This window comes from Equus quagga, chromosome 18, assembly GCF_021613505.1.
Source record: "Equus quagga isolate Etosha38 chromosome 18, UCLA_HA_Equagga_1.0, whole genome shotgun sequence".
Classification (NCBI taxonomy): Eukaryota; Metazoa; Chordata; class Mammalia; order Perissodactyla; family Equidae; genus Equus; species Equus quagga.
This window is the reverse complement of record NC_060284.1, coordinates 26,520,342-26,531,487: the sequence shown is the minus strand read 5'-3', so window position 1 is coordinate 26,531,487 and position 11,146 is coordinate 26,520,342. Positions and strand designations below refer to the sequence as shown.

At 41.6% G+C, this 11,146-nt stretch overlaps 1 protein-coding gene across 2 annotated transcripts in view; it reads left to right on the top strand.

Annotated features, from left to right (window-relative positions):
* TGFBR3 (transforming growth factor beta receptor 3) overlaps nucleotides 1-10,773 on the top strand; it is a 187,212-nt gene extending 176,439 nt beyond the window's left edge. For both annotated transcript variants that reach the window (XM_046645291.1, XM_046645290.1), the window contains exon 17: nucleotides 7,326-10,773. In XM_046645291.1, the coding sequence (XP_046501247.1) occupies nucleotides 7,326-7,444 (119 nt within the window). In that variant the 3' untranslated portion in view covers nucleotides 7,445-10,773. The remainder of the gene's footprint in view (nucleotides 1-7,325) is intronic.
* The last annotated feature ends 373 nt before the right edge of the window (nucleotides 10,774-11,146 follow it).

The window sequence follows — 11,146 nt, the reverse complement described above, 5'->3', positions numbered from 1 at the left end:
CACTAGCTGTTGGCACACCCCACCAGACTCCCTCCCATGAGCCCAGACTCCTCTCCCCAGCCAAGCTCACAAACCTGATAAAAGGTCAAGCCTGGTTTTATGGCATATATGACTGCTCATTAAATTCTGAAGTTTGTTGTTACTGCTCCCCTTTCCCCCAAACTGGAGACTTAAGGTGCAGTTTTAAAGTTTTGTTAATACAAAAATAGGTTTGTGAGTAGATTAAAGAAAAGCAAAACCAGAAACTCTTCCTATGATGGTTTCCAGCAAAATAAATCATGCTGATTTGGAAGCTGAAAGGTTTATAGACACTGTCGTTTGGGCTCTAAACCTGTTAGTATCGCGTGTGATACAGCTTCAGAATGACTTTTTATTAAAAGCTGTAGCCTCTGGTTCATTTTAAAGACTGCTCATAAGGGATATGAGCATCACACAAGTGTGGAAAAGGCTCACTTCAGGACCCAGTGGGAGTTTCCTGTCCAGAACCCCCTCAGTTTCGTACCTGGGTCAGCTAGCAGCAAAGTTAGATAAAAAGAGAGGATAATAATGCAGAGGCCAGTGGGGAGAGGTGTGTATACAAACACTGACTCAGCCCACTCAGTGTCCACAATACCATAAGCCGTGGAACTCAGACCTTATATGGTCTATTTGGGGTTCAGGCGGCATCTGCCTCTATGTCAGAAAGAATCCTTAATTTGGACAACTTCCCTTTGATAATGCTTTCTATTCCTTCTGCAGCACAGAACACAAAACCAAGTCACATGTTTGGATTGTGGATATCTACTTACATACCTGGAATGTGTGTTAGTCTAAAAAAGCTGGGTTCTCACTTTATCACATGACAGCTTTGGACACAATAAGAGAGACTCCTTAGCGCTATATTAACTCTGTTTGGAAAACTCCATTCCTAAGACATACATTCCCCACTAAGATGGCACAGAGAAGAGGGCCACTCGGGGTGGAAATGGTGCTGGAATGGAACCATAGAATCTTCACTCTCCTGGAAGCCTAGCTTAGTTCAGGGGTCCTTAACCTCTAGTCTATGAAGGTCCCAAAAGTCATATGCAAAATTTTATCTGTTGTATTTTTTGAGGAGAGGGGCAAAAGCATTTTTATTTTTTAGTAAAACTTGAGCTTTATCACAGTAGTACATGCATGTAGTTTAAAGGCTGAAATAGTTCTACAAGACTTGATATGAAAAACATGAGCCCTCTCCTGCCCCACCTCCCTTTCCTTGCTCCTCTGAGCACCATTTTTGACTCTTAGCGGATTCTCTTGGACATTAATCCATATCTCTAAATAACATGAGTAAAGTGCTAATTCTTGACTTATCAGCTTTAGGCTTTTTCTGTCCCCCTCCTACTACAGACAATAAAAATTTAGTTCTCTTTCACCTCTGTGCCCCAGTTATATGTTCAAGCCCTTCTTGTCCCCCTATGGCCACCATCCTCCTAATAGAATTATGCTGAAATTTTGGTTAGATCAGTATTTACTGTTTACATTATTCTGACTACCTAAATGCTAATCACATATTACTGTTTTTCCTCACCATTCTGGGGATTCCCTGCACTTCTGAGTTGTGGATGTCCTGTGTCATATATCCCATGTCTTCCTCCTTCGTGGTTTAAAGGGGACCTAAGAGATAAATGTTTTTCACACCTTGCATGTCTGAAAACATTCTCATTTCATACAAACACTTGGTAGATAGTTTGGCAAGGTATAGAATTTTAGATTATAAATAATTTTCCTCCAGAATTTTGAAAGCACTCCTCATTGACTTTTAGTTCTGAAGGTTGCTTTTGGGAAATTCAAAGCCAGTCTCAGATTCCTCACCTGTTTTTTTTCTTTCTGGAAGAAATTTTATGGTGATTCTCCTTGATCTAAGTGTATTTTCACACATTATGCTGGCCGTTAATCAAGCCCTTTCAGTCTAGAGACTCGTGTCCTTCAACATTGAGTTTTTTTGCAATTAAACAGACTTTCCTGTTTCCTTCCTGGAGGGCGTAGGTCTGGCTGCCAACCTTCTGGGGGTCCCAACATTCAACATGTAGACACTCACTTAATCCTCCTCTTTCAGTGGTTCTATACTCTCAGCTGTGCCTGGTGTTGGTCATTCCCAGAACCCTCAGTTTCATCCTCTTTAGAGAGTAAACTTCCTGTCTTCCTCCCGGATGAGGAAGGGCAGGGTCCCAGCCCTGTGGAGTAAAGAAGGGGATTTAGAGAAATCTTATTGCTTCTTATACAGCAGTGCAGCCAACTGCTTATTGCCCCATGTTCATCCTCTCTTCTAGGGGTACCCGATGCCACCATTTTCCTGGGTTGGTTCTGTGTTATAACTTGGTTGTTTGTCAGCGTTTCCTACTGTTGGCTTAGGTTCTGGCTCTCTTAAATCTGCTAAGTCAGTTACTACTCACCCATTCCTCTCCAGCTTCCAATATTTTATTACTATTGTCTCCACTCTGGCTTGTTTTCCTCTTGTAGGTTTATGCCTTGTAAAAATCTGTAAATTGTCATTTTGGTAAGATTTTTCCCCTTGGCCTGTGAGTTGGTTGCATATTTTGTACCAATGCATGTCTCGATTTCTTGATATCCTAACTAATGATTTTGCAAGCTCACTCCTGTAGAAAGAGTGAACTAGAATATCTTTAGAGAAGTTTTCAATCGCTTTTTATCAATTTCAAGAGTTATCCCTCCCCATTTCCAAGCGAAAAGACCTTCTTATTACAGGGAAAACTGTGCAGGAGGGGCGGGTCAGATGTTATATTTTACTCTGTGGCCCATGAACAGGATGCACTCAAAGTCTGATGATAGTAAGAGAAGGCAGAGGGAGGCCACCCTCCCTGTGTATCTGTACAATGCTTAGGTGTGGGCTATCATCAGAAATTGGACTTGAAGCTCTAGTTTGTTCAAGTACTAGTCTTGTTACCCGAGATAGATATATTAACCATGTTTCCCTTTAGGGAACACAGAAATGATCTCTACGTCACAGGGTTATTGGAGGCAAGAGTTCTTAAACAAGAAATGCATGTGAAAAGCTTTCTAAACTCCAGAGTCCTACAAAAATGTAAGATATTTAAGGGTGCTCAGATGTGTAGGCAGAAAAATATCAAAGAGTGGAAGGAACATTGTGTTTCACAGAGCAAAATAAAATGCTGAAGTCTTGAATGAGCTGTGCCTGTCCCCATCCCTCGGGCTTCTGTGTGACAATTCTCAGTTGAACACACCGTGTGTTCTTAAAGCAGAAGTCAAGCACATACCCAGGTCCACCCGAGTCCAGTAAGAGCTTTTAATTAGGAGCATCTCTGGAGGCTTCATGTGTTGTTAGAGGTCTGAAGTTTCTTCAAGTCCCAAGTATAGTCCAGGTGAAGAGAAAAATAGCAACAAGATGGGCTAAGGTGTGACAAGAGTCCCATGGATCAGAAAAACGCAGCTAGAGCAGATGGGGAACTTGGTGTGACTGTAAAGAAGGCAGGATCCACTCATTCAGCCAAGTGCTCGGGTTAAGTGAGAGTCAGATGCCCACGGAAAACCAAAGTGCAGGTACAAGCAGGTTGGACCCCCTTCAGGAATGTGGGAAGAAAGTGGTAGGCAGGACATTTTGAGGGATTTTAATTCCTGCCTTGAAACATTTCTCCCTTTCCCCCTAACTTATAACAACATCTAAGCCAACTCTCTTGCAAAGTTTTGACCGCAAAAGGGAAGTCTTAGCTCACAGAGTGGGGAGGGACAATTTTTGAAAATGACAAATAGTGATTGAAAACTTCCCTAAACTAATGATAGTTCACTTTGCTAACAGGAGTGAGCTTGTGAAATAATTACAATAAGGATATCAAGAGAATGAGACAATTGGTACAAAATTGCAACCAATGCCTAACGAAAATATCCTTGTTTTTTTCCAGCCTTAAGTAATATTAAATCTAAATCACCCCCAGGCATATGGTTTTCAATCCAATGCTTAAATATCTCCCGCCAAAGAGATTCTGTAAATTCCCCCTATAACTAACCAATCTTCATAATCAGCAAGTTCTTTTCTGTGTGACCTAAATCCCTGTTGCTGCCATTTAAACTCATTTCCTCATGTTCTGCCCTCAAGGGAAATAAAGGACAGCTGTTTGCTCGTCTTTGCAATAATCCCCTATTGGCAATATTTGCAAACAGTCATCTTTTTGCTAAATATTCAAGATTCCTCTCACCTTTCTTTAACATTTTTCTGTTGCTGTTTCTCCATAGAGCCTCTCCATGTCACTTCTTTCTTTGATAAAATTTCTTCCCTAGGGCGTGCCATTCTGAGAGACAGATAAGAATACAGTTGTAAAGCAGACCACCAGAGAGGTGGCAGGGAATCAGATCTGGACAACTCCATGCCCAGCTAAAGTAATAAAAAAGATTATCCCTTAAAAAATATATTTTTCTGTTTTCTAAAACCGTCTCACGAGTATCTCATGTTCCAAATGCCTCTTTCTCCTGCTCACTCTCTCTCCTCCCCAAATCTCTCTTTCCTGATGTAGTTTTGAGATTTTAGGAGCAAAGCATGAAGACTGAACATATTTCTTCTGATGGCCCAATGTGATGTTTCTAAGCAGGGAGCCTTCCTGGAGCTCCGTACATTCGCTAAGGGGCCTGCTCTGCTTAGCCCTGAGGTCTTCCCTGTCCATCTTCTCCAGAAGTAGGCTGACTGTACTCATCACTCAAGAGACATTTTAGAGAAAGTCAGTGCTCCAAGACATCAGAGGTCACTGTGATAGAGAGCAGAAAACCAAGGGGGCCATCTTGGAAGACCCAGGGGACTCTGTTGGCTTTTTAAGCAGACACATCTGCACATTAAACTTTCTTTGTCATGGTGAATTTTTCTGCAGTGCCACTTCCATCTGACAAAGGAAAACTTTCTCTTAATTTCTCAAAAGAGAAAAGTTTTAACCACCTGGTTATATTGAGAAATCTCATATTTACTTGTGAAAATAGCCACAGAGGTAGAAGGGATAGTCTAAAGAAGATACTTTCAACATTTCTGAGCAGATTCTCAAACAAATATTCTCCTTGGCACGTTATTGGCTTAAAGACAATAGATGATTGGGTTAAGTGGATTTGTCCACCTTGGTGAAATGACTCCTGCAGTCTCGAGTACAGGGGGCTTCTTTGTTTTGTTTTGCTCGGGGTTTCATTTTGGACAGTGTTTTCCATTAGCAGCACAAGAGTTTCCAAAACTCTGGAAGTTGAAAGACGTTTCTAATAAGCACTGATTAAAATAAACTGACATGGCAGCAGATAATATTTGGCAAATAGACATCGGAAAGCAAATACTCCGACTTCCTGGACAGGGAGTGGTACTGGCACTTTTCCTGAACGTGAATAACCGAGTGTATGTCAAATTCTGGGTGAGACAGACTTGTCCACTGTCAGTAGATGAGGCACGGCCATCTTGCGTGAGCTGCCGTTACGCTGAACAAATGAAGCCCAGGTGAGCCAAAAAGGGGAGGTGGAGTGTTGACTTAGCTCCTGCTTTTCTGATGTATCCTTTATTTAAGTAGGGAAAAGGCATTTTTAAAATATGCTTCACGTACAGCCACGTTAGTCCTTCTGATTGATAACATGAGGATCCAGCTGGGTGTGGACCAACATGTGGGTTGTAAGGGGGCTGAATTTTTATTCAGGTCTCTTGAGGTTTTTGGTTTTTGGAGGGTTTTTTTGTGGCCATCAGAATAGCTAAGAGATTTGATTTCCTTCTAGAAATGAAGCTCCCGCTCTGGGGAAAGTGAATTTCTGGCGGAAAGTCATTGTCATTGAGGCAAACTTCCCCACCTTTAATTACATACACACATGAAGGGTAGAGGGCAATGTTGGGAAGGGTCCAAAATAGATTGCCAAAAAAAGAAGAGTGAAAATACAGTGTTTCTGTGCCTCTGAGGAATATTGACCCCCGTCCCCTCTTTATGCCACCAATCCCAGAAAAAAGATAATCAGAGGAAATACAGCAAGGGCCAAATATGCAACAAGCATAATATAAACGCCCTGAGGTTGACGCAAAAATGTGTGTTGTAGCTGCATGGCTTGCAAAATGGGTGACTGAGAACACTGTAACCAGACCCAGGGGCAGGGGCCGGGGCTACATTTTGCAGAACTGCTTTTTTGGCAGAGGCTTTTGAGGGGCCCCAGAAAGGGAATGGAAGTAACGGGCTAAGTTCCTGTTCTTGGAGGGCAGAGCTCGCTTGCTCGGGTGTTTTGTTTTAATGAAGCTGCTGGAGGGTTGCTTATCTTGGGCTGATAGCTGTGTATTTCAGCATGACAGGAAAGAGGAGGCTCGTTCATAAACAGACCTGGCCCTCTAGGGCCTCCCACATTGGAGGGGGGCACCGCTGACCAGACCTTTATGAAGTTTATGCTCTGACTTTTCAAAGAAAATGCAGTGTTGTCATTGAGAGCCTTGATCACTTTTCCCTACCTAGAGCCATTTTTTGAGGGCCGCCCTGAGGCCAGTTTCGCTGAAGAAAAGACAGCTCCAGAGCCTTTCGCAGTGCTAAATGCAAACCATGTGTGTGACCCAAGCTTTCCTCGCTCGCCAGAGCACTGCACATTTGGCACGAGGAGTGAGTTTAGCTAAAATGCAGTGGGGTGTGTAATGAAAAGCGGGAGGCTTAGTGCGTTAGGAGATGTGCTGCACCCCACAGTGAACCTCAGGGTGGAGGGGGTGTTCCCTGGCAACCACAGTCCCCCTGTGCAAACAGCTAAACCCCTTCCCCAAAAGGTTTTTCTGAGAGCAGGCTCCTCCCACCTCCATTTCTCAGGTAAGTTGTGTGCTTGGGGCACGTGGTTCTCTCTGTTGTAGCTACGGTGAAATATAAGCTTCACCACCCCCATTTTGAACAAGTGCCTTCATAAAAAGGCCCCCATACTGCCTAGGTTCTCTTATATTACGGTTTAAAGGTCTCACCTTCCAAACAACATCTTTATGAGAGGAGCTGGACAGTGTTTCCTGAATACAGGTGCTGGTCAGCTGCATCACACAGTACAGATGCTGGTGGTTTCTTCAAAGGTTGTAGACACTGAAGCCCTGGGGATACTTGTCAACTGTCAGGAATCTTAGCCACTACAACTGCCTGTCGGTCAGCTTGAAAGCAGTTCTTTTTTTCCCCGTGCAAGAGGCTTTAAAAACAAAAAACACCAGCAAATAAAACAACCTTATGGCATGAGGCCTTCTGGTCTAGTTGCTTCTGCCCATCGTTGAGAAGAACATTAATCAGATAAGATGGCAGAGGAGGAAATGGTCTTTTCAAGAATGCACACACTAACATGCATCTTTCTTTGCGCTTTTTCTTTATTACCCACAGGGGAGACTGCAGGAAGGCAGCAAGTCCCCACCTCCCCGCCAGCCTCGGAAAACAGCAGTGCAGCCCACAGCATTGGCAGCACACAGAGCACGCCCTGCTCCAGCAGCAGCACAGCCTAGCCCGGCCCAGCCACTGCCAAGGGCAGGGCCTGACGGCTCGCGGCTGACACCAGGCTGACACCACGTGTCCAGACTCCAGACTCGGAAGGCTTGATTGTGGTTCCTTTGTAGAGAGAGAGTGAATTTCAATGTAAAGATCACCTGTTGTATTCACCCCCACACCCAGGGTTAATATAAATGTGACCCCTGGACTTCTGTAACACACTAGGATTCATGTGAGAAAGCTAAGATGGTGGCCTTCTCCACCAGCCCCTCCCAGGCTTGGGGGTTTTCAATGTGAAACACATGCCAGTTTTTAAAATGCTGCTTTGTCCAGGTAAGAACATTCATAATTTGGGGCCCTCAGTTTTACCCAGACTCAAGGAGTTAGTAACGGAGAACAGCCAGATAGTAGAACCAGTAAGGAAATGTGGCCAAAGATTCTTTCATAACTGAACCAAGACGTGAAACAAAAGAAACGCTTCAAGACTTTCTAAGTGGGTTCCTCCATGTCTGATTTGCACCTTCTGGATGCACACTTCTCACCTTGCTGCCACAGCCTGTGGGGGCCGATGTGTCAGCTTGATGGGTGCTGGCCTCAGGGACTGCATCCTGACACACATCAAGGCAACATTCCTTTCTTGTGCCCTGGGCCAAAACCAATGCTGATTACCTTATCAGCTTCCTCCTTCTCCCCACACTTGCACACTGACTGCAAAAATGTCTTAATGCAAATTTTGTATTTCTTTGTAGGCGTATAGAAATTGAAAATGGTCAAAATCTGGGACTGCAGATTTGTGCCCATTTATGACATCATATTCTGATAAATTAATATTAAACTGGGGTAAAATTGAGTTGTAAAGTTGAGGAGGAATTTGAACGGTGATTACCAGTACAAGTATATAATATGTCATCTGGCACATTCATTTTCTCTGTTGAACAAGAGAAAATTCATTCCCCTTTTAATAATGTCCCGTGCCTTCAGAGTTGGAACTTATTCTTAAATATATTTGGGAGAATTAGTGTTTCCACTGAAAACATATCAGCCTTTTTAATAGTTCCTTTTGTAAAAACCAAGCTCTTATAAGATGCAAATGCATGGCAGATCCTGTTGGATTTATTGGTTATCTTAACAGTGTCACCAATTCTGCCAAGAAAGTGCTGAGATAGGGAAAAGGGCACTCATGATTGCTTTAGTTCTCTTGCCTTAAATATATCCCAAACTCAAAAAGGATTTGAGGTGAATTTCATTAAAATGGAATAATATGATGCCACTCTGCAGCTAAAATAAGCTCAACTGATACCTCTATGTTAAAGAAGAATGCCAGAGGGAAATCTGTGTGCCAAATCATTCACTACTGAGGACAGCTTCATTGCAAATAAATAATTACTCGTTTTCCAGAATTCCCCCCAAGCGACTTAGAATTCTACGGATAGCATAGGCTAGATTCTACCCCAAAATATTCATAAGCAAATCTTACTGCCCTTAAAATAAGGAAGTCATGTCTGGTTCTCTGTGAATAGAACCTCAAGTAGGAAATGGTGATGACACCCAAGATCTGAGGGCCGTGTCAACCAGGGACACAAATAGGGGGCAATTGATGATCATTGTTATCTAATCATAGAGTAATAATACTCTGATTGATTATATAGGTATAGACATTCAATCAGGATAATTTTTAACCAAAACAGATTACTTGAGAGCTAAGATTTCCAGGCTATCTACATTGATAATTTTCCACATACAAATGAAGATAGGAGATTACAGAATTTTTTTCCTTCAGTTAACTTTTTTTAACATAAAGGTATCAGAGTGGAGGACCTAGATTACGCTACCTGTGTTTGAAAATAATGCGCTTTGCCTAACCTTCAGCAGAATGTATTGTATTAGCATATTCTATGTATAAAAATGTTTAAAGATGTCTTCAAAGAAGACTAGAGTCTTTAAGTCACTTATAGCTATATTTTACTACAAAAATTTGTGTATAAGATATATTTAAGTGTTTTAGATAAATTTAAGTTACTCCATATGAAATGTTTAATTTCAGTTACTGTGAATTCTTTTGATCAGTTCTTTGCTTTAAAAAAAAAAAACCCTTTACATCCTGCTAAAAAGAAAATTAGCTATTAAGAGATATTAAAAGATCGAATTCATAGATGGACAGGGTTACAACCTTTTGTAATATATTTAAATGTATATTTTTGAGAGAGATGCTACATTACCAATGATTTTATAAATAATTTAAAGTTAATTTACAAATTTATAGATGCAAACCAAAAGATTTTAAAAGAGAAGAAAAAAGTCAACCTTTATTTGTTTGGGTCTTATTGTCAGAAGTATTATTCGAGTCAAGAAATCCATGTTGACATAACCTGATCCCATGTTAATTGGAGAGTGAATGTCATTAAGTATTTCTGAAATGTTTCTGAAAAATGAACATTTAAAGAAAAAAATCTCCTTAGCTTCTTCTTACAGCATTTCCAGTTGCTTCATACTTCACAGTTTTAATACAAAGTACAAGCTCTACTTTATAACACGTTCTCCAAGTTTTTAAAACTACTATTATATTCCAGATAAACTCTTCTCTCCGCAGTCTTTTGTTACTTCTGCAGGCTACACCCTTAATTTGCAGAGGCCGTTTTATTTTGTTGTTTGATGCTAAAGCCGTTGTTGAAATGCTCTGAACTCCAAGGCCGATTGTGGAAGATCCTATAGCTTTTTCGCTCTGTGTGCTGTTTACCAGCTGTTACTCTATTTTGAAAGTCAGAGATTCCTCCTGTCTAAGCTGTTTCTATAGCATTTTCTAAACAAACAAAAAAAAATGGTCTTTTCCTTGTCTGTAATGAGATTGTAAACCCATTTCCTTCATGTGCTCTGTTGTGGGCATGAGTGTGAGCGTGTGTGGTGGCGCGCACACGCGTGCCAGCGTTTTTGTACTATAACTACCTCATGGTTTGCGTGCTGGTTGTACTGCTGGTTGTGTTAACAGAGCACATTTTGTTGGGTGAATTGTGTGTGTGATTTTTTTCCTGTTTGTTTTAGCTGGGGGTTGTTCATGAAACTGACAGATGTTTTTCTGAAAAGGACTATTATCAGTTTCCAAATACAGTACTTCTCTCTTCTGGTTTTTCCTGAATGAGCCTGATTTTGTTGCTGTTTTTCATCATCTACGAGGGTAAAAAGAGTACCCTTAAAATCCCTGTGGCCAGTTTGAACACCCTTGTTGGATTCTTTTCTCTGTTCAATGTGTCGGCAATTTTGTGAACATGCTTAGATGTATGGTTTTGATATCCACAGTTTTAAGTCCTTTATCTGTGCATAATAAAAAGATATATATCAATTATTAATATATATCTTGTTTGGTCATCATTAAATTCTACCCTTAAGTGATATAACCCTTTTTCATTGTGACTTTCTCCTAAATGTATCATCTGCTACAACTGTGTGGAGGAGGAGGAGGGTGGAGGAAGGCCAAGAGAATGCTCCAGGTTCACTAGACCAGCGGGATGGGGTGGACAGACCAGAGGAGAGCACAGCAGAGCTGTCAGTCTTCTCAGAAAAATGTGGCAGGAGACCCGGAAGTGGGTGGTAGGAGACCTGGAAGTGGGTGGCAGCCCTGGAATCCATTTCTAGGCTCTCTCTCAATCTCCTAGAGGCAAGGAAAGAGAAATAATATGTATTTTGGCTCTACTATTTTCATCCCCTCCAAATAGCCCAGTGCT